This window comes from Tachyglossus aculeatus, chromosome X5 (genome assembly GCF_015852505.1).
Source record: "Tachyglossus aculeatus isolate mTacAcu1 chromosome X5, mTacAcu1.pri, whole genome shotgun sequence".
NCBI lineage: Eukaryota > Metazoa > Chordata > Mammalia > Monotremata > Tachyglossidae > Tachyglossus > Tachyglossus aculeatus.
The window spans coordinates 7,705,832-7,724,871 of record NC_052097.1 but is presented as its reverse complement, the minus strand read 5'-3'; the positions used below and the strand labels follow the sequence as shown (position 1 = coordinate 7,724,871).

Sequence of the window (19,040 nt, the reverse complement as noted above, 5' to 3'; positions counted from 1 at the left end):
ACTATGGCCACTAAACTGCACAAGGTATTCCAGGTGAGGCTATAACATGGTTTTGTGTAGAGGAAAACTATCCTTCATTTCCAACTCCTTTCAGTAGCAATGATTCCCTTCAATATCAATTACACCCAACATTTTATCAGCCTTTTTTCCTACTGACTCCCACTAGGCTAATGGTTTGAAGGAAAATTTGACTGACTCCAAGAGCTCTTTTCTGAATCATAACGGACAGCTCAGAGCTCATCATCCTGCAGTTGTAGTTTGACGTCAGTATTGCCACCACTAAATGTTTCTCTTCTAGTCTCCTCTTCAGAGTTCTGCCTCCTGGAATAGCTAGCCTTCTGTTGCATCCCATTAATTCCCTTATTTCCAAGTCTTGTCGGAAATCGGTCTTCGTTCACAATGCAAAAACATATTGCAGATAGGAAATTTTTTTAAAAGTTTTCATTCATAAATGCATAAACAATGGGATTACAGATGGAATTGGAAAATCCAATGATTTGCACAATGCCAAGAATCATCTTGATTGTATCATATTCATTTTCCAAATTATCTGGAAAAAAGTTGTTTTTAGAACATATGTCTATCTCAAGCACAATATCTTTTCTTCTTTTCTATAAAATTATATGTAAAGCAAAGAGGTGTGAATATTATCTCCTAGAATGATCATTCCGGGCTCACAGAATAAAACACACCCATAGCTAAATTTAAGAGTTGGTAGCACATGTGAGCCTAAATTTACAAACTCTCCTCATTGGATTATAAACTCCTTGAGGGAGATTCCATGTCACTTAATTTTTCTTTCCGATCATTTAGTTCGGTGCTTGCTTAGCGCGCAGTAGGCATTCAAAAAATTCGATTGATTGGCACAGGGAAGGGGACTTATGTGTAGCATAAAAAGATATGAATGTGCTCTAGAAGGAAAAGAACCATCAAGGCATGCCAAATTATAACTATATCAATAGGTCTGCCCCTACTCCCACCCGGGACATGCAATCCCAAGAGGTGTGTATCTCGGGTCATGATAGAGTCAGGCACGAGTACAATGTAGAAAAGGTCCAGAAGGGCAAGTTTCCAAGGCTCACTCTCGGGCTGCCCTCTGGAGAGCAGCGGAAAGGCTAGCTGTGCACCCTTAACAGGAACCTACATTCCTAATAATAATAATAATACTGCTAATTACGGAATTTGTTAAGCACTTCCTATATGCCAAGCTACACTAAGTGTTGGCTTAGATACAAGATAATCAGGCCCCACATGGGGCTCACAGTCTAAGCAAGAGGGAGAACAGGTATCAAATCCCCATTTTCAGGTGAGAACTGAGGGACAGAGAAGTTGTGAGACTTGTGCAAGGTCACACGGTAGGTAAGTGGTGGAGCTGGAATTAGAACTCGGGGCCTTTTACTCCCAGGCTCGGGCTCGCTCCACCAGGCCATGCTTTGCATGTAGGCCTCTGCACCTGGCTGCCTCTCAGGTAGAGGTAGAATCTGGGATAATCTGAGAAGGAGATACTGAGAGTGGATGGAGGGAGGTTCACCCCTCTGCTCGAAAGAAGAGGCCAAATTATCCCAGCCCTGGACCTAAGTGGAAGAATAATAATTGAGGTATTATTAGTTAAACACTTACTATGTGCCAGGCACTGTACTAAGCACTGGGGTGGATACAAGCAAATTGGGTTGGACACAATCCCTGTCCCGCATGGGGCTCACAGAACTGAGCCAAGCATTTCCAACTGCCTGTAGTTAAAGCTGCCACACTTCCCCACTGATAATATCTAGGTTAGTTGCTCTAGTAAATGTTCCGAAACAAGGAAGTTGCTAGGTATCAGGAACACAAGCCCTAACAGAACTATAAAAATCTCAGCATATCAGACATAAAACCCACTCCTACTCCATCCACAAGGACTGTCAGGTGAATGCATCTGGCTCAAACCAGTATTTGTGACAAATAGGATCAGACAGATCTCAGAACTTATATCTTTCCCTGACAGGCTCAGGTAAACAGGCTGAGAAACTCACCCAGATGAAAACACGTGTTTGTTTTTCTTTTGAAATTATTTCTGTCTGGGTTAAGTCTTTAACTAAGTTTTGTCAAAACCTAGATCCTGGGGGACACCCTTCTTGAAAATAATGAGAAAGAGCTATTGTTAAATATTCCAAATTTCATTCCCTACAAACATGTCCTGTATATTAAATCATCTGTTGGTTCACCAAGGAGAGAAACAGATCTGGGAATTAAAGTGGCGACTGCTCACTGTATTCAGTCATCATGTGAAAGACATGGAAAGGAGCCCAGCCCACAGCAAACAGCACCATCACAGTTACCATCATCACAATCACTCGCTTTTTCTTCCTGGAATTACACGGAAAAATTTTAGGGTGACACCTTGTACTGAATGTCTTATTAACACACCAATAACATATGTATATCGATTCCTCAGCAAGATGAAAATGTTAACCCCAAGCTCTCATCTGCACATTTAAAAGCATGCACTGCACAGCTACAGAAACCCAGGTGGCAGCTACATCATTTTCCAGTCTACAGTTACTTCTGATTTCCCTTCTTGGGAGTTCTGATTATTATAATGAAAGTCTAACCTCCACTGGCTTACAGCGAATGAGTTATCTGTTCTAAAAAATTTGATATCAAGAAGAGAATGAACAATGAGTGTTATTTCTAATCGTTCCGATCACCTTCATTAGCCAACATTTGCCATTAAAAAAAATCCAAGAAAAATATGAAAGCCTCCTAGAGGGTAGTTGTAAATGCTGCAAGTCACCTTCTCTGTTTTATTATCTACCAAGGTATTTGGATACTCATGGGCTCACTCCTTTTACCCATTTCAAATAAAAGAGTAAGCTTATTCCTGTAAACGAACTGCTTGAAAGTGTGAGAAATTTCCTTCCAATTCCACTTCATTCAATTTCTCAATTGCTTGTTTCCTTCACTTCAAAAAACAAAAAAAATTCTTCCCCATTACCTTGAGGACCCTCTCCAAGCTTTCTATATTGGGTTTCATTGGTTAGTGCACAAAACAAAGCTCACGACTAATTTCTAAGGGAAAGGTTTGTCTCATGCTTCTTACCTTCTAGCCCATTATTTCTACATCACAGCCCTGTGCTTGTGTCAGTGGCTACTGCACTGCTCTGATCCCTGTGTGGCTTGGGATCCCCTTTGATGCCAAGATTTTTTCTAGTTGTGCCTGCACTATCAGGATGCCCCATTTCATATCTGTGCTGCTATGAAGTACATAATCCTGAACCTGATCCCTATTATAATTGCCAATTTTTCCAACCTGTCATAATAGTTATTTCCTGGGTAATTTACCCCACCCATATTTGTGGTATCATTAGCAAATATTTTCAAAAGTTTTTTATATCCACCTCCTCATTTTTCCCTTTACCTCTCAATATGGCCCTGCTGATTGCCTAATGAAATATTGCCAAACTGACCTGCTTCTCTACCAACTAGCAAATGTCTACAGTGCCTGGAACCTCTACCTTCCCGACTCCAGCTCCCCAGGTCCTTTCAAATTACCCCAGTTCCACTATGGCATTTTGAGAAATGAAGACTAACTACCACCTCTAAATCCAAAGCTTCATATCAACAATTCTCTGGTTCTCAAAGCCTCAACATGAGGTAGAATTGTGAAATAAGAATTCACAGGAACAGAAAGAGGACAGTTAAATGAATTGGCTTGTCCAATGAGGAATGTCAGTGACAAAGCAGGAGACTGAATTTTAGAGACCTTGGTCCAATTCTATTTTCTAAACCACTGAATGTTCATTTTTCCTATTCTGTCCCTGTAGTTTTTGACTCATTGGTCTGATCAACTTTTAGCAGTCCAGCATATGACTAGCCATATGCCACCTGTAATTATATTTATATTAACGTCTGTCTCTCCTTCTAGCTCACTGTGGGCAGGGAATGTATCTATATTGGTATACTGTTCTCTCCCAAGCACTCAGTACATTGCTCTGCACCCAGTAAGCGCTCAAATACGATTGACTGACAGAGATGCAGATATTTAGACCAATCACAGCCCCATTTAGAGTGTCTACAATAGACAAACTGCTAAAAGCTCCAAGAGAACCACTGAGAAAAGTCAACCTGCTGCTGAACAACCACTGTGAACAGCCCTTAGTTCAATCCACTGAAAGGGAAATCACTGGGTTTTGGGGTTATTTGCAATATTCCAGGTCCAGGATTACAATCTGTCCCCTAATGAAATATCAATGAACTAAACCTGCTTCTCACCTAATTAGGTATCTGGGGCTGCTGGAACCTCTACCTCTCCAGTTTCCACCCCCTCTTTCCGTACCAACTGCCTACCTCCATCCTGAGGCTATTCAGGATGTAACAAAGTAGAGAGACAAAAATAAGAGACTCAAAGCATTTCAAGATTTCCAACAGGATGTAAGCTCCTTTAAGGCAGTAATTGCGTTGTACCAACTCTTGTATTGTACTCTCAAGTGCTTATTACAGTGCTCTACACACAATAAGCACTCAAATACCACTAACATTCTTCAGATCTGGCAGTGAAACAGGTGGGCGATCCTCTAGATTGCAAGCCCACTGTGGTCAGGGAAATCATCTACCGTTACAGTGCACTCTCCCAACCACTTTGTACAGTGCTCTGCACACAGTAAGTACTCAAATGATTGATTCTAGCACTGCTGCACATACTCAGCCCAAACACAGTGTTCATGTACATTAGTAGATCTTTCAATCATATTTATTGAGCACTTACTGTGTGTAAAGCACTGTGCTAAGCACTTGGGAGAGTGAAATATAACAATAAAAGACACATTCACTGCCCACAAGGAGGACTGCCCATACAAGATCCTTATCCAAAACAGAGGTTTAATTAGGAATAACGAAAGTTTCTGATGTGGACATAGTAGTTGAGTTGCCTTAGGCAAATTCCATCTTTGCCTTTCCTGTCTATAAATTGGGGATCCTTCCTACAGAGGGATAGTAATTATGAGGATAAATGATGTAACAGGTACAAGTGAGCTTTGAAAGTAAAAGCCCTATTTTAATATGTCATCACAATTCATCTGCTCCTAATATTTGGGGTTACTGCAGGATATAAACTCATTCATGGAAACGGAGCAATAAAATCAGACTGGCCTAGTTTTAAGTGAGCACATGGTAAGAAAAACCCATTTCTACAATTTACTTTTTTTTATAAAATGGTATTTGTTAATTTAGGATAAACTCTTTACATATCATGGTATCAAGTGAGCCTCCCTAAAACTGGAATACCCTTGGGGTCTTCCCCATTCTGTCTCGAGTTTTAATGTGGTGAAGCAGCAGCAGGGGCTTAGTGAATACAGCACAGGTCTGGGAATCAGAAGGACCTGGGTTCTAACCCCAGCTCCGCCACACTGCTGTGTGACCTTGGGCAAGCCACTTCACACCTCTGGGCTTCAGTTACCTCATCTGTAAAATGGTGACTAAGACGGAGTCTTCTGTGGGGCAGGGACCATATCCAACATGATTATCTTGTATCTACTGCACCTATATCTACCTGCCTGGCACATAGTAAACTCTTAACAAATACCACAATTATAATTAGTGCCTGCCCCTAAGCCCCATTTTAATGGTAATCAAACAAAAGCCCAGGGAAGTTCACTAAGCGCTAGGGTAGATACAAGATAATCATTCATTCATTCAATCGCATTAATTGAGCGCTTACTGTGTGCAGAGCATTGTACTAAGCACTTGGGAAGTACAAGTTGGCAACATATAGAGACGGTCCCTACCCAACAGCGGGCTCACAGTCTAGAAGGGGGAGACAGACAACAAAACATATTAACAAAATAAAATAAATAGAATAAATATGTACAAGCAAAATAGAGTAATAAATACGTACAAACATATATACATATATACAGGTGCTGTGGGGAGGAGAAGGAGGTAAGGCAGGGTGGATGGGGAGGGGAATGAGGGTGAGAGGAAGGTGGGGGCTCATCTGTAAAATGGCGATTAAGATTGTGAATCCCACGTGGGAAAGGGACTGCATACAACCTGATTAGCTTGTATCTACACTCAAGTCAGACACAGTAGCAACCCAGCTAAGGGTCCAGTGGAACAAAGCCAGCAGCAATGGGAGGGGTATTGATTGGTTTTTTAATTCAATTCCTTTCCCTTTGAGCTGCCTGACAACAGCCATGGTCGAAACCAAGTTCATTTCTTTTAATGCCAATATGTTAGATCTTCAAGGAATGCCTAGAGCATTTACAGCTCTCCAGAGCTTGGATGACCCCCGATATTGAGTATACAATACTTTCAAAATACAAAATGGACAGTAGGGGACACTGCAGATCAAGAAATAATAAAGGATTTCTTTGCATAACTAAGAAATCCCTAGGCATCCCAAAGAAAATACAGGAATTTAAAAGACCTGACACTATCATTCCTAGATGAGAACAAAAGTGACCACAGATATGAACATTTTTAACCACCTACGGATAGACAGAAAGAGCCTTGGGAAGGTCCAAAAGTTAAAGTAATAAGAACTTAATTTTTTTTTTCAAAATTTCAGATCAGAAGTTCCAATTTCAAAACGGAACTTCTGTTTTGCTTTTTCATGCTCACGGTCCTGTTAGGTTTACTTGTGCAGCTCCTATAATCCTCAAAAGAGTTCCTACGGCAGACAGGTATCAGTCTTTGACCTGAAGTCTGCAGCCTGAATTACTTTTAAATTTAAAACCCTAGACAGAAAACTAGGGACTCTGAGAACATCAGTTTCCTCCCAATTAACCTGAAAGTAATGTAAATGGAGGTGATGATGTTATCATACACACCTGGATATTTTAGACATTTTATTTCCATGAATGGTCTGAAGTACTGAGGCATATCCCACTCTTTTCTTTATCCAGAGTTCATAACCAATTTTACTATACAGCAAAAGCATCAACACAAGAGGAAGGAGGAAGAGTATGACATGGGTAAACGTAGTATAGATCTTCTGATGAACAGGACTGGTCCACTCTTCCAAGCAGCACACATTCTTTTTCATATAAAAAGTCATACTTAATCTTCAAAAAAGTATCAGAAGTCATGAAAACTGTACAATATATGAAGGTTAGAGACCAGAAATGAACCCTATTTCATTACCATAATGATTTAACCACTTGCACATCCCTCTGATGGCAAAAATGATTCAAGCATGACATCCTCCCTCCCCTTCTCAAAAAAACAAAAAAACTCAGTAGAGACATATTTTCCTGGCAACTTCAACAGTCTTACTGTAAGAAAATTGGCCTTCTGAACACTACCCTCTCCAAGTTCCCTACATTGGTGTTTCTCTTTTCTAGTTTTGATGTCTCATTCCTGAAATTATGGACCTTTCTTTTCCTCCAGAGTATTTCATTGGGGAGATCTTTAGATCATATGGGCAGTCCGAAGATAGCCAAGATGTATAGCAGATAACACTGCAGTGCCTGGTTTATTGTATCACTCAGCAGAAGTGAACAGATCTAAGCTTGGCTTATTTTGTTCTCAATAAAATACAAAAATTACAAGCTTGTTTATTCTCTGCAGCAGTAATACATTTAAAGTTTAGCATTAAGTGATACACTACATATAAAATTACTAATACTATTACATCTATGAACACTTTTGCTCCACTCATATGGAGTTTTCGCGACACGAACCCACAGTCTCAAAGTTAGTTGGCACAGGATTAAATCACCAATATTGTTGAGACCAAGCTATAACAAGTTGTCATGAAAACAAGCTCAGTAGGTATCAGAGCCCTACAATTGATAAGAAGCTCATGAACTAGATCACAATGATTGGCTAGTTGAAAAGAAGCTTCTAATCCTAAAATTCCCAGGAAGTCTCAAACTGTGGTCAGATGGGCACTGGTCAGCAAAGAACCAGAGTCATTTTGATATCCTGAACACTGTAAAAATGTTTGTAACAGAGCAACTGATTTGCTAAATGTACTCTTTGAAAGACCTTTCCCATTTTGCATATAATGACTGTGGTATTTGCTAAGTGCTTGTTATGTGGCAGGCACTGTACTAAGCTCTGGGTTGGACACAGTCCCTGCCCAACATGGGGCTCACAGTTAATTCCCACTTTGCAGGTGAGTAGCAGGCATCGTAAAGTGAAGTGATTTGCCCAGGGTCACACAGCAAATAAGTGGTGGAGCCAATATCAGAACACAGGTCCCTCGGGCTCCCAGGACCATGCTCTTTCCACCAGAATATAACATTTACTACATTAAAAGACAATCATAAGTGCTTAATTTTTTAAAAAAAAGCTAAAGCACAAAAGTGTCAAATATTCCCTCTGGGTAATAAGATTAAAAGTTATAAGCATCAACAAAATTGTAGCCATTTCATCTATTCTAACAACAATTTAAAAAAAAAAGGAATCTTTGAGAGCCTTCTCTCACCTTACAGCCCTGGTGCTGTATATATGTATATATGTCCTGTATATATGTTTGTACATATTTATTACTCTATTTATTTATTTATTTTACTTGTACATATCTATTCTATTTATTTTTTTTGTTAGTATGTTTGCTTTTGTTCTCTGTCTCCCCCTTTTAGACTGTGAGCCCAATGTTGGGTAGGGACTGTCTCTATATGTTGCCAATTTGTACTTCCCAAGCGCTTAGTACAGTGCTCTGCACATAGTAAGCGCTCAATAAATACGATTGATGATGATGATGATGATGGTGCTAGTATCTTTATTCAGATAATTCCCAACCCACCATCACCAAATCCTGTACTGTACTAAAAACCTGCATAACATTCTGTGAGGCCCCAAGGAATAATGCAAGGTTAATATTTCATTTCATAAAGAGGGAAGGATGAAATCCAAGGCGTAAAGTGTCTTGCTTTTTCCTTCATCTATAGAAACAGAATAATATTTGGTGGAAAAGATTTAGTTTGAAGATGAAGTCTACCTCTGAGCCAGTGTGTCAGAGTTCTACACAGAGCCCTTATTGGTTGTCTGTCTAGGAGGAAGCCTCAATGGAGGAATTATATGGAGAGAAAACGATTTATGTATGCCTGCATTTGCATGACATGTGAACTACAGCCACTGAAATGTGATGTGTGACACGAGAGAAGTGGACGTAGAAGAAATCTGTAGGAACTCATGTAAAAAGGAAATCAGAAAGAAAGTTTATGTGCCTCAGGAGTAGGCAAGCTAGGGAAAAGTTCTCTAGACAACACAATCCCAAGTGGCCAAAAGACAGGATTTAAATTTAAATGTGGGTCCCATCAGGTTGTAAACTCCTCTTGTGGTCAGGAATAGTATTTTCTACATTTATCATGTTCTTTCAAGCACATATTACAGTGTCCTGGACACAGTACGTGCCCAGTGAATACTACTGATAATTGATTTTAGTGGGTGTGAAAGATGGAATGGAGTGATTAAATACTCCCTTAGTCAGCATCAGTCACGCTCACATGAAGCAAGTTTCATTCTGAAGATAAGGTTTTGGTGAGAAAATCCACTCGGGACCTGAATCTGGCCAAGACAAAGGCCAATCTGGCAAAAGCAGAGACACAAACAAGACTCCCATTTTGGAGAGCCACACACTATCTGAACCCAAAGCCTGTAAGCCCAAGTTTTCCACATCCTGTCCTTGTCCCCACTGCCATCCCAAGAAGTTCCATCCCTGATTTCAGGAAAAGCACTGGGAGAGAAAGGGACCTGTTTATCTCTTTCAGGTAGCATCTCTCAGTCAGGAAGATCCAGACAGTTCGAGGCATCCGCTTGGCCTTATTGCAAAAAAACACCTTATTTGCCCAACTCCATCATGTCGCATGTCAATGCTTACCTGAGAAATCACCACCAGAAGTACAAAAGCAAAATCCCCTATCTACCACTAAGAAGTCAGGCACCATAAGATAAAGACAAGTCTGGTGACTGAATTACGTTAGATAAGAATTTGGGGATTCAGTACTGTACCTTTTTTTTTTTTAACATTAAAGCCTTCAGAGAACTCTAGACTTTTGGGAGATATCTGACCCATCAGAGAGCTACACTAGCACTTAGAAATGTTGGAGAATCCCCTGTGAAATCATTCAATTTACCCAATACTTTTTAGTCTGAATGCAGAAAACTGTGCTGTCAAAATAAGATTTTTCCATCACACTGTATCTCCAACCTCTACACATACCACATGGGAGATCCAACAATAGCTGCCACCAGCCAGACTGCAACCAGAAAGCCAGACGATCATTAGGCAGTGATGCCTCCGTGAAGTCTTTCAATCGTAGTTATTGAGTGCTTACTATGTGAAGAGCCCTGTACTAAGCATTTGGGAGAGTACTATATAATAGAGTGGGTAGGCATGTTCCCTGCCCATAACAAGGGGGAAGACAGACATTAATATAAATAAATTATGGATATGTACATAAGTGCTGTGGGGCTGAGGGAGGGGTGGATATATACCTTGTATAAAAAAAGTAGAGAAGCAGCACGGCTCAGTGGAAAAGAGCCCGGGCTTTGGAGTCAGAGGTCATGGGTTCCAATCCTGGCTCCGCCACTTGTCAGCTGGGTGACTTTGGGTAAGTCACTTCACCTCAGTTCCCTCATTTGGAAAATGGGGATGAAGTCTGTGAGCCCCCCATGGGACGACTTGATTACCTTGTCTCTACCCCAGCACTTAGAACAGTGCTTTGCACATAGTAAGTGCGTAATAAATGCCATCATTATTATTATTGTCACTTCACTTCTCTGGGCCTCAGTTCCCTCATCTGGAAAATGGGGATTAAGTCTGTGAGCCCCCCATGGGACAACTTGATTACCTTGTCTCTACCCCAGCACTTAGAACAGTGCTTTGCACATAGCAAGTGCTTAATAAATGCCATCATTATTAAGTCACTTCACTTCACTGGGCCTCAGTTCCCTCATCTGGAAAATGGGGATTAAGTCTGTGAGCCCCCCATGGGACAACTTGATTACCTCGTCTCTACCCCAGCGCTTAGAACAGTGCTTTGCACATAGCAAGTGCTTAATAAATGCCATCATTATTATTATTAAGTCACTTCTCTGGGCCTCAGTTCCCTCATCTGGAAAATGGGGATTAAGTCTGTGAGCCCCCCATGGGACGACTTGATTACCTTGTCTCTACCCCAGCACTTAGAACAGTGCTTTGCACATAGCAAGTGCTTAATAAATGCCATCATTATTAAGTCACTTCACTTCTCTGGGCCTCAGTTCCCTCATCTGGAAAATGGGGATTAAGTCTGTGAGCCCCCCATGGGACAACTTGATTACCTTGTCTCTACCCCAGCACTTAGAACAGTGCTTTGCACATAGCAAGTGCTTAATAAATGCCATCATTATTATTATTAAGTCACTTCTCTGGGCCTCAGTTCCCTCATCTGGAAAATGGGGATGAAGACTGTGAGCCCCCCATGGGACAACTTGATTACCTCGTCTCTACCCCAGCACTTAGAACAGTGCTTTGCACATAGCAAGTGCTTAATAAATGCCATCATTATTAAGTCACTTCACTGGGCCTCAGTTCCCTCATCTGGAAAATGGGGATGAAGTCTGTGAGCCCCCCATGGGACAACTTGATTACCTTGTCTCCACCCTAGCACTTAGAACAGTGCTTTGCACATAGCAAGTGCTTAATAAATGCCATCATTATTATTATTAAGTCACTTCACTGGGCCTCAGTTCCCTCATCTGGAAAATGGGGATGAAGACTGTGAGCCCCCCATGGGACAACTTGATTACCTTGTCTCTACCCCAGCACTTAGAACAGTGCTTTGCACATAGCAAGTGCTTAATAAATGCCATCATTATTATTATTAAGTCACTTCACTGGGCCTCAGTTCCCTCATCTGGAAAATGGGGATGAAGACTGTGAGCCCCCCATGGGACAACTTGATTACCTCGTCTCCACCCCAGCACTTAGAACAGTGCTTTGCACATAGCAAGTGCTTAATAAATGCCATCATTATTATTATTAAGTCACTTCACTGGGCCTCAGTTCCCTCATCTGGAAAATGGGGATTAAGTCTGTGAGCCCCCCATGGGACAACTTGATTACCTTGTCTCTACCCCAGCACTTAGAACAGTGCTTTGCACATAGCAAGTGCTTAATAAATGCCATCATTATTAAGTCACTTCACTGGGCCTCAGTTCCCTCATCTGGAAAATGGGGATGAAGACTGTGAGCCCCACGTGGGACAACCTGATCACCTTGGGTCCCCCCAGCGCTTAGAACAGTGCTTTGCACATAGTAAGCGCTTAACAAATACCAATATTCTTCTTATTATTATTATTATTGTTAGGAGGAGGGGTCTCCTTCCAGGAACTAACTTTCCTGTCAGCCTGGGCCTTCTCAGGAGGAAGCGCCTTATATGGAGCGGGCCGGCGAGGGGGCGGGGCTTGGGTCGGCCGCAGGCCAATCAGAGAGCGTGGTTCGGCGGCCGTCGCGAGGCCACGCCCCCTCGTCCCCCGCCTCGCGGCTTCCCGCGCGAGGGCCCGTCATTCATTCATTCATTCATTCATTCCATCGTATTGATTGAGCGCTTACTGTGTGCGGAGCACTGTACTAAGCGCTTGGGAACATATAGAGCCGGTCCCTACCCGACAGTGGGCTCACAGTCTAGAAGGGGGAGACAGAGAACAAAACCAAACATACTAACAAGGTAAAATAAGTAAATAGAGTAATAAATACGTGCAAACATATATACATATGTACAGGTGCTGTGGGGAGGGGATGGAGAGGGGGAGGAGGGGGGAGGAAGGAGGGGGCTCAGTGTGGGAAGGCCTCCTGGAGGAGGTGAGCTCTCAGTAGGGCCTTGAAGGGAGGAAAAGAGCTGGCTTGGCGGATCAATCAATCAATCAATCGTATTTATTGAGCGCTTACTGTGTGCGGAGCACTGGACTAAGCGCTTGGGAAGTCCAAGTTGGCAACATATAGAGACAGTCCCTACCCAACATCATCATCATCAGTCGTATTTATTGAGCGCTTACTGTGTGCAGAGCACTGTACTAAGCGCTTGGGAAGTCCAAGTTGGCAACATAGAGAGACGGTCCCTACCCAACAGTGGACTCCCAGTCTAGAAGGGGGAGACAGAGAACAAAACCAAACGTACTAACAAAATAAATAGAATAGGTATGTACAAGTAAAATAAATAGAGTAATAAATATGTACAAACATATATGCATATATACAGGTGCTGTGGGAAAGGGAAGGAGGTAAGATGGGGGGATGGAGAGGGGGACGAGGGGGAGAGGAAGGAAGGGGCTTAGTCTGGGAAGGCCTCCTGGAGGAGGTGAGCTCTCAGTAGGGCCTTGAAGGGAGGAAGAGAGCTAGCTTGGCAGATGGGCAGAGGAAGGGCATTCCAGGCCATTCCCCCTTTTAGACTGTGAGCCCACTATTGGGTAGGGACTGTCTCTATATGTTGCCAACTTGTACTTCCCAAGCGCTTAGTACAGTGCTCTGCACACAGTAAGTGCTCAATAAATACGATTGATGATGATAATGATGATGATGAGGGCCAGGGGTCGACGGCGGGACAGGTGAGAACGAGGCACGGTGAGGAGATTAGCGTTAGAGGAGCGGAGGGTGAGGGCTGGGCAGCAGAAGGAGAGAAGGGAGGTGAGGTAGGAGGGGGCCAGGGGATGGACAGCCTTGAAGCCCAGGGTGAGGAGTTTCTGCCTCGTCGTTTATCCCATCGTATTTAATAATAATAATGATGGTATCTGTTAAGCGCTTACTGTGTGCAAAGCACTGTTCTAAGCGCTGATGACAACGATTCATCCATTCAATCGTATTTATTGAGTGCTTACTGTGTGCGGAGCACTGTACTAAGCGCTTGGGAAGTCCAAGTTGGCAACATATAGAGACGGTCATTCATTCAACCGTATTTATTGAGTGCTTACTGTGTGCAGAGCAGTGGACTAAGCACTTAATACGTTCGGCTCAATCATTCTCCAGCTGATAAGTGGCGGAGCCAGGATTAGAACCCATAACCTCTGCCTCCCAAGCTTACTATGTGCAGGGCACTATACTAAGCTCTTGGGAGAATACAATACAACAGAGTTGGCAGACATGTTCCCTGCACACAATGAGCTATTTTCCATTAGCTGCTAGGTTTTGCTACTAGAGCTTGTAAATAATGGCATTTATTAAGCACTCACTGTGTGTCAAACTGTTCTAAATGCTGGGGTAGATAGAAGTTAATCAGATTGAACACAAACCCTGTCCCACATGGGGCTCACAGTCTAAGTAGGAGGGAGAACATGCATTTAATCCCCATTTTACAGTTGAGGAACTGAGCCACGGAGAACTTGAAGGATTTGCCCGTGGGCCCACAGCGGACAAGTGGTAGATCCTGGATTAGAACCCAGGTCCTCTGACACCTAGGCCCTTGCACTTCTTACTAGGCCACACTGCTTCTCCAAATGAGCGAGACTGTCAGGTGAGGGTCTATAGAAAGGTGGCATTTTTTTAAAAATTAGGCAGTCATGTCTTCTAAAGTAGCTTCTGATGAGTCCAGAAGTCTCCCTGAATGAGACCTTCAAGTTCCTCAACTGTAAAATGGGGATTAAATGCATGTTCTCCCTCCTACTTAGACTGTAAACCCCATGTGGGACAGGGTTTGTGTTCAATCTGATTAACTTCTATCAACCCCAGCATTTAGAACAGTGTTTGACACACAGTAAGTGCTTAATAAATGCCATTATTTACAATCTCTAGTAGCAAAGTCAAGTCACTTAACTTCTCTGTGCCTGTTACCTCATCTGCAAAATGGGAATTAAGACTGTGAGTCCCATGTGGGACATGGACCGTGTCCAACCTATCTCATATCTACCCCAGCGCTTAGTGCTTGGCACATAGTAAGCCTTTAACAGATACCATAAAAAAAGGAAAAAGGTGTTGACCGATCAATCAATCGTATTCATAAATAAAAATTATTTATTTATTTATTTTACTTGTACTTATCTATTCTATTTATTTTATTTTGTTAGTATGTTTGGTTTTTTTTTTCCTCTGTCTCCCCCTTTTAGACTGTGAGCCCAATGTTGGGTAGGGACTGTCTCTATATGTTGCCAATTTGTACTTCCCAAGCGCTTAGTACAGTGCTGTGCACATAGTAAGCGCTCAATAAATATGATTGATTGATTGATTGAGAGCTTACTGTGTGCAGATCATTGGACCAAGTACTTGGGAGAGCACAATATAACAGTCGGCAGAAACTTCCCTGCCCACAATGAACTTACAGTCTGGAGGGAGCTAATTCTGCTGTCTTAGGCTAAGGATTTGCGATGTAGATTTTTTTGGCTTAGTGGCAGCCCGAACAAGGGAAACGCTAGGGAAGCTTTTAGTTCTTCTTGTTTTGCAAAAGGAAAAAGAGCAGAAGGCACAACAACAGCTGCTGCCACATAATCCTGCCAGATCTCTCCGAATCCGAGCCACCAGAATCAAGACACTCACCCGGACTCCCAGCCTCTCTCTAGCCCATGCATCCTTTGGGGACTCCCTGCAGCCATCTGAGCAAGGGCAGGGCTGAGGGTTTGTTTGTTTGTTTTTTTAAATGGCATTTATTAAGCGCTTACTATGTGCAAAGCACTGTTCTAAGCGCTGGGGAGGTTACAAGGTGATCAGGTGTTCTACTTGTGGAAAGTTGCAAACACAGTTTATGAATCAACTGTCATTAATTTCTTGAGGTAGACAGGGGTGATTGCCAATCGATTCCTTTCGTCTGTAAGGTGCAGGTGTTATTATCAACAGCTGGGCCCTGGAGGCAAAATTTTCTCAGTGCGGTTTCAGTTCCAGAAATTTTGGAAAATTTCTCATCTGCCCCAAGGAGAATTGGCCTCTGGCAATGTATCCTTGAGTTCCCTTCATCATCATCATCATCAGTCGTATTTATTGAGCGCTTACTATGTGCAGAGCACTGGACTAAGCGCTTGGGAAGTACAAATTGGCAACATATAGAGACAGTCCCTACCCAACAGTGGGCTCACAGTCTAAAAGGGGGAGACAGAGAACAAAACCAAACATACTAACAAAATAAAATAAATAGAATAGATATGTACAAGTAAAATAAATAGAGTAATAAATATGTACAAACATATATACATATATACAGGTGCTGTGGGGAAGGGAAGGAGGTATCCTATTTATTTTATTTTGTTGGTATGTTTGGTTTTGTTCTCTGTCTCCCCCTTTTAGACTGTGAGCCCACTGTTGGGTAGGGACTGTCTCTATGTGTTGCCAATTTGTACTTCCCAAGCGCTTAGTACAGTGCTGTGCACATAGTAAGCGCTCAATAAATACGATTGATGATGATGATGATGAAGGAGGTAAGATGGGGGGATGGAGAGGGGGACGAGGGGGAGAGGAAGGGGCTCAGTCTGGGAAGGCCTCCTGGAGGAGGTGAGCTCTCAGCAGGGCCTTGAAGGGAGGAAGAGAGCTAGCGATTCTTTCATTATAGACTAGCTTCCATTTTCAATAATTCTATTTATTTATACTGATGCCTGTTTACTTGTTTTGATGTCTGTCTCCCCGCTTCTCGACTTTAAGCCTGGTGTGGGCAGGGACTGTCTCTCTGCTAAATTGTACTTTCCAAACATGTAGTTCAGTACTCTGCACACAGTAAGCGGTTAATAAATACAATTGAATGAATGAATAGCAGGTGCAGATAATGGGTAATCTTAGTTGTGATAGTTTTCAGGCTGAAAAACAAACCCATCACAGGAAATGATGAATTTCACCCAGGAATTTGTGTTGATGACTGAACTGGTCCTTGGAGTAAACTTCCAAATCAAGAGTGTAAGCTACCCAGTAGATTGTAAAATTCTCCACTAGGTTGTGAGCTTCTTGAGGGCAGGGATCATGTTTACCAATTCCACTGTATTTTCCCAAGTATTTAGTAAGGTGCTCTGCTCTCAAAAAGCACTCAATAAATCATTAATCATTAATCATTTTTTTTTACTCTTTATTTATTTACTTAATTTATTTGTACATATCTATTCTACTTATTTTATTTTGTTAGTATGTTTGGTTTTGTTCTCTGTCTCCCCCTTTTAGACTGTGAGCCCACTGTTGGGTAGGGACTGTCTCTATATGTTGCCAATTTGTACCTTCCAAGCGCTTAGTACAGTGCTCTGCACATAGTAAGCGCTCAATAAATACGATTGATGATGATGATTAAATCCTGTCTGTTCTACTTTCACATCGCTAAAATCAACCCATTCATCACCATCCAAACTGCTTCTTTGCTGATCCCAGCACTTATTAACACTAACTGGACTACTGCATCAGCCTCTCGCTGATCTCCCTGCCTCCTGTTTCTTCCCACTCTAGTCCATACTTCATTTTGCTGTCTGAATCATTTTTCTAATAAATGGTACAGCCCTCATCTCCCCACTCCTCAAGAACCTCCAATGGTTGCCTATCTACCTCGGCATCAAATAGGAACGGCTTACCGCTGGCTTTAAAGCACTCAATCAGCTCACCCCCTCCTATGTTACCGCGCTGATTTTCTACTACAACCCAGCCTGCACGCTTAGCTCCTCTAACACCCACTTACTCACTCTACCTTGATCTTTTCTAGGTCACCGCTGGTCCCCTGCCCAAGTCTTACCTCTGGCCTGAAACTCCCTCCCCCTTCACTTACAACAAACCACCACTCTCCTCACCTTCACAGTGTTATTAAAATCACATGTCCTCCGAGAGACCTTCCCCACCTAAGCCCTCCTTTCCTTTATTCCCTCTCCCTTCTCCAAGGACTATGCACTTTGGATTTGTCCCCTTAAGCACTTGATATGTATCCCACCCTCAGCCCCACTGCACTTATGAATGTATCAGTACTTTATTTTAATGGCCATCTTCCCCTCTAGTCTGTAAATTCCTTGTAAGCAGGGCACATGCCTACCAGCTCTTATGTCTTGTACTCCCCTGAGTGCTTAGTACAGTGTTGTGTACACAGTAAGTGCTCAAGAAATAAATACGAGTGATTGATCTTCGCTGGACAGTTAGAGATTGTTGTCCTTCCATCATCATCATCATCATCAATTGTATTGAGTGCTTACTATGTGCAAAGCACTGTACTAAGCACTTGGGAAGTGCAAATTGGAAACATATAGAGACAGTCCCTACCCAACAGTGGGCTCACAGAGAACAAAACCAAACATACTAACAAAATAAAATAAATAGAATAGCTATGTACAAGTAAAATAAATAAATAAATAAATAAAGAGTAATAAGTAAGAGTTCCATCACTTCTGCTTTACCTTCGTATGCCCATTTCGACCGCTTGCAATGTACCCTGTGCCATCTAAATGCTCACTCTGACGAGATGAAATCAAGGCCACAGCCCTTCCACAATGGGTAACCCGATTTAACCAATAGTGCAATTTCTGAAAACACCTTCTCGATGGACAGTTCCCACTGGATGAAGATCTTAGACAGACGGGCTAAAGGCTGGCCGATAAAGAAGCCCAGCGCCCACCACTTTTGACCGCTCCGAGAAAGCGTCCGCTCTGGCGCTTCAGTGAGGAACAGAAATTCCCCGGGAAGACTCAACACTGACTCTTCAGGGGAACAAGGACAGATGGTCGGTAGTGACCTAATGGAACAAGCCAGGAAACAGGAAGTGAAAACCTAGGCTTCTTTGGAGAAACAGAGTAAATGAAGATCCTGAAGTCCAAATCTGGATTATGTATTGAAGTGACTTTTGCCGCCTTCGCTGCTGTACCGAGAAAAGCTTAAGACGACAGCACCACCTCCTGGATTTAGAGCTCCTGGAAAAGTTAATTCAATGAATCAGGTAATAATAATGATGGTATTTGTCAAGCTCTTACTATGTGCCAAGCACTGTCACAGTTCCTGGATCCCAGGCAGAAAAACTCCTTTCTCCCCCCAGACTCGAGAACAGTAAACTCGGCCCCTTAGGTTTGATCACGATGGGCTCTTTGAACCCAACCCATGTCTCCCCCTTCTAAACTCTGGGCCCATTGTTGGGGGTCCGTCTCTATATGTTGCCGACTTGTGCTTCCCAAGCTCTTAGTACAGCGCACTGCGCACAGTAAGCGCT

General features: G+C 42.5%; 1 protein-coding gene across 1 annotated transcript; it reads right to left on the bottom strand.

The window, feature by feature from the left end:
* Positions 1-230: 230 nt before the first annotated feature.
* On the bottom strand, positions 231-18,251 carry QRFPR (pyroglutamylated RFamide peptide receptor). Its single transcript, XM_038769192.1, is given in 8 exon segments — positions 231-550; positions 2,249-2,346; positions 6,807-7,010; positions 7,012-7,040; positions 7,238-7,250; positions 10,142-10,184; positions 15,685-15,737; positions 18,238-18,251. Coding segments are annotated over 8 exon segments (774 nt in total).
* Positions 18,252-19,040: the final 789 nt, after the last annotated feature.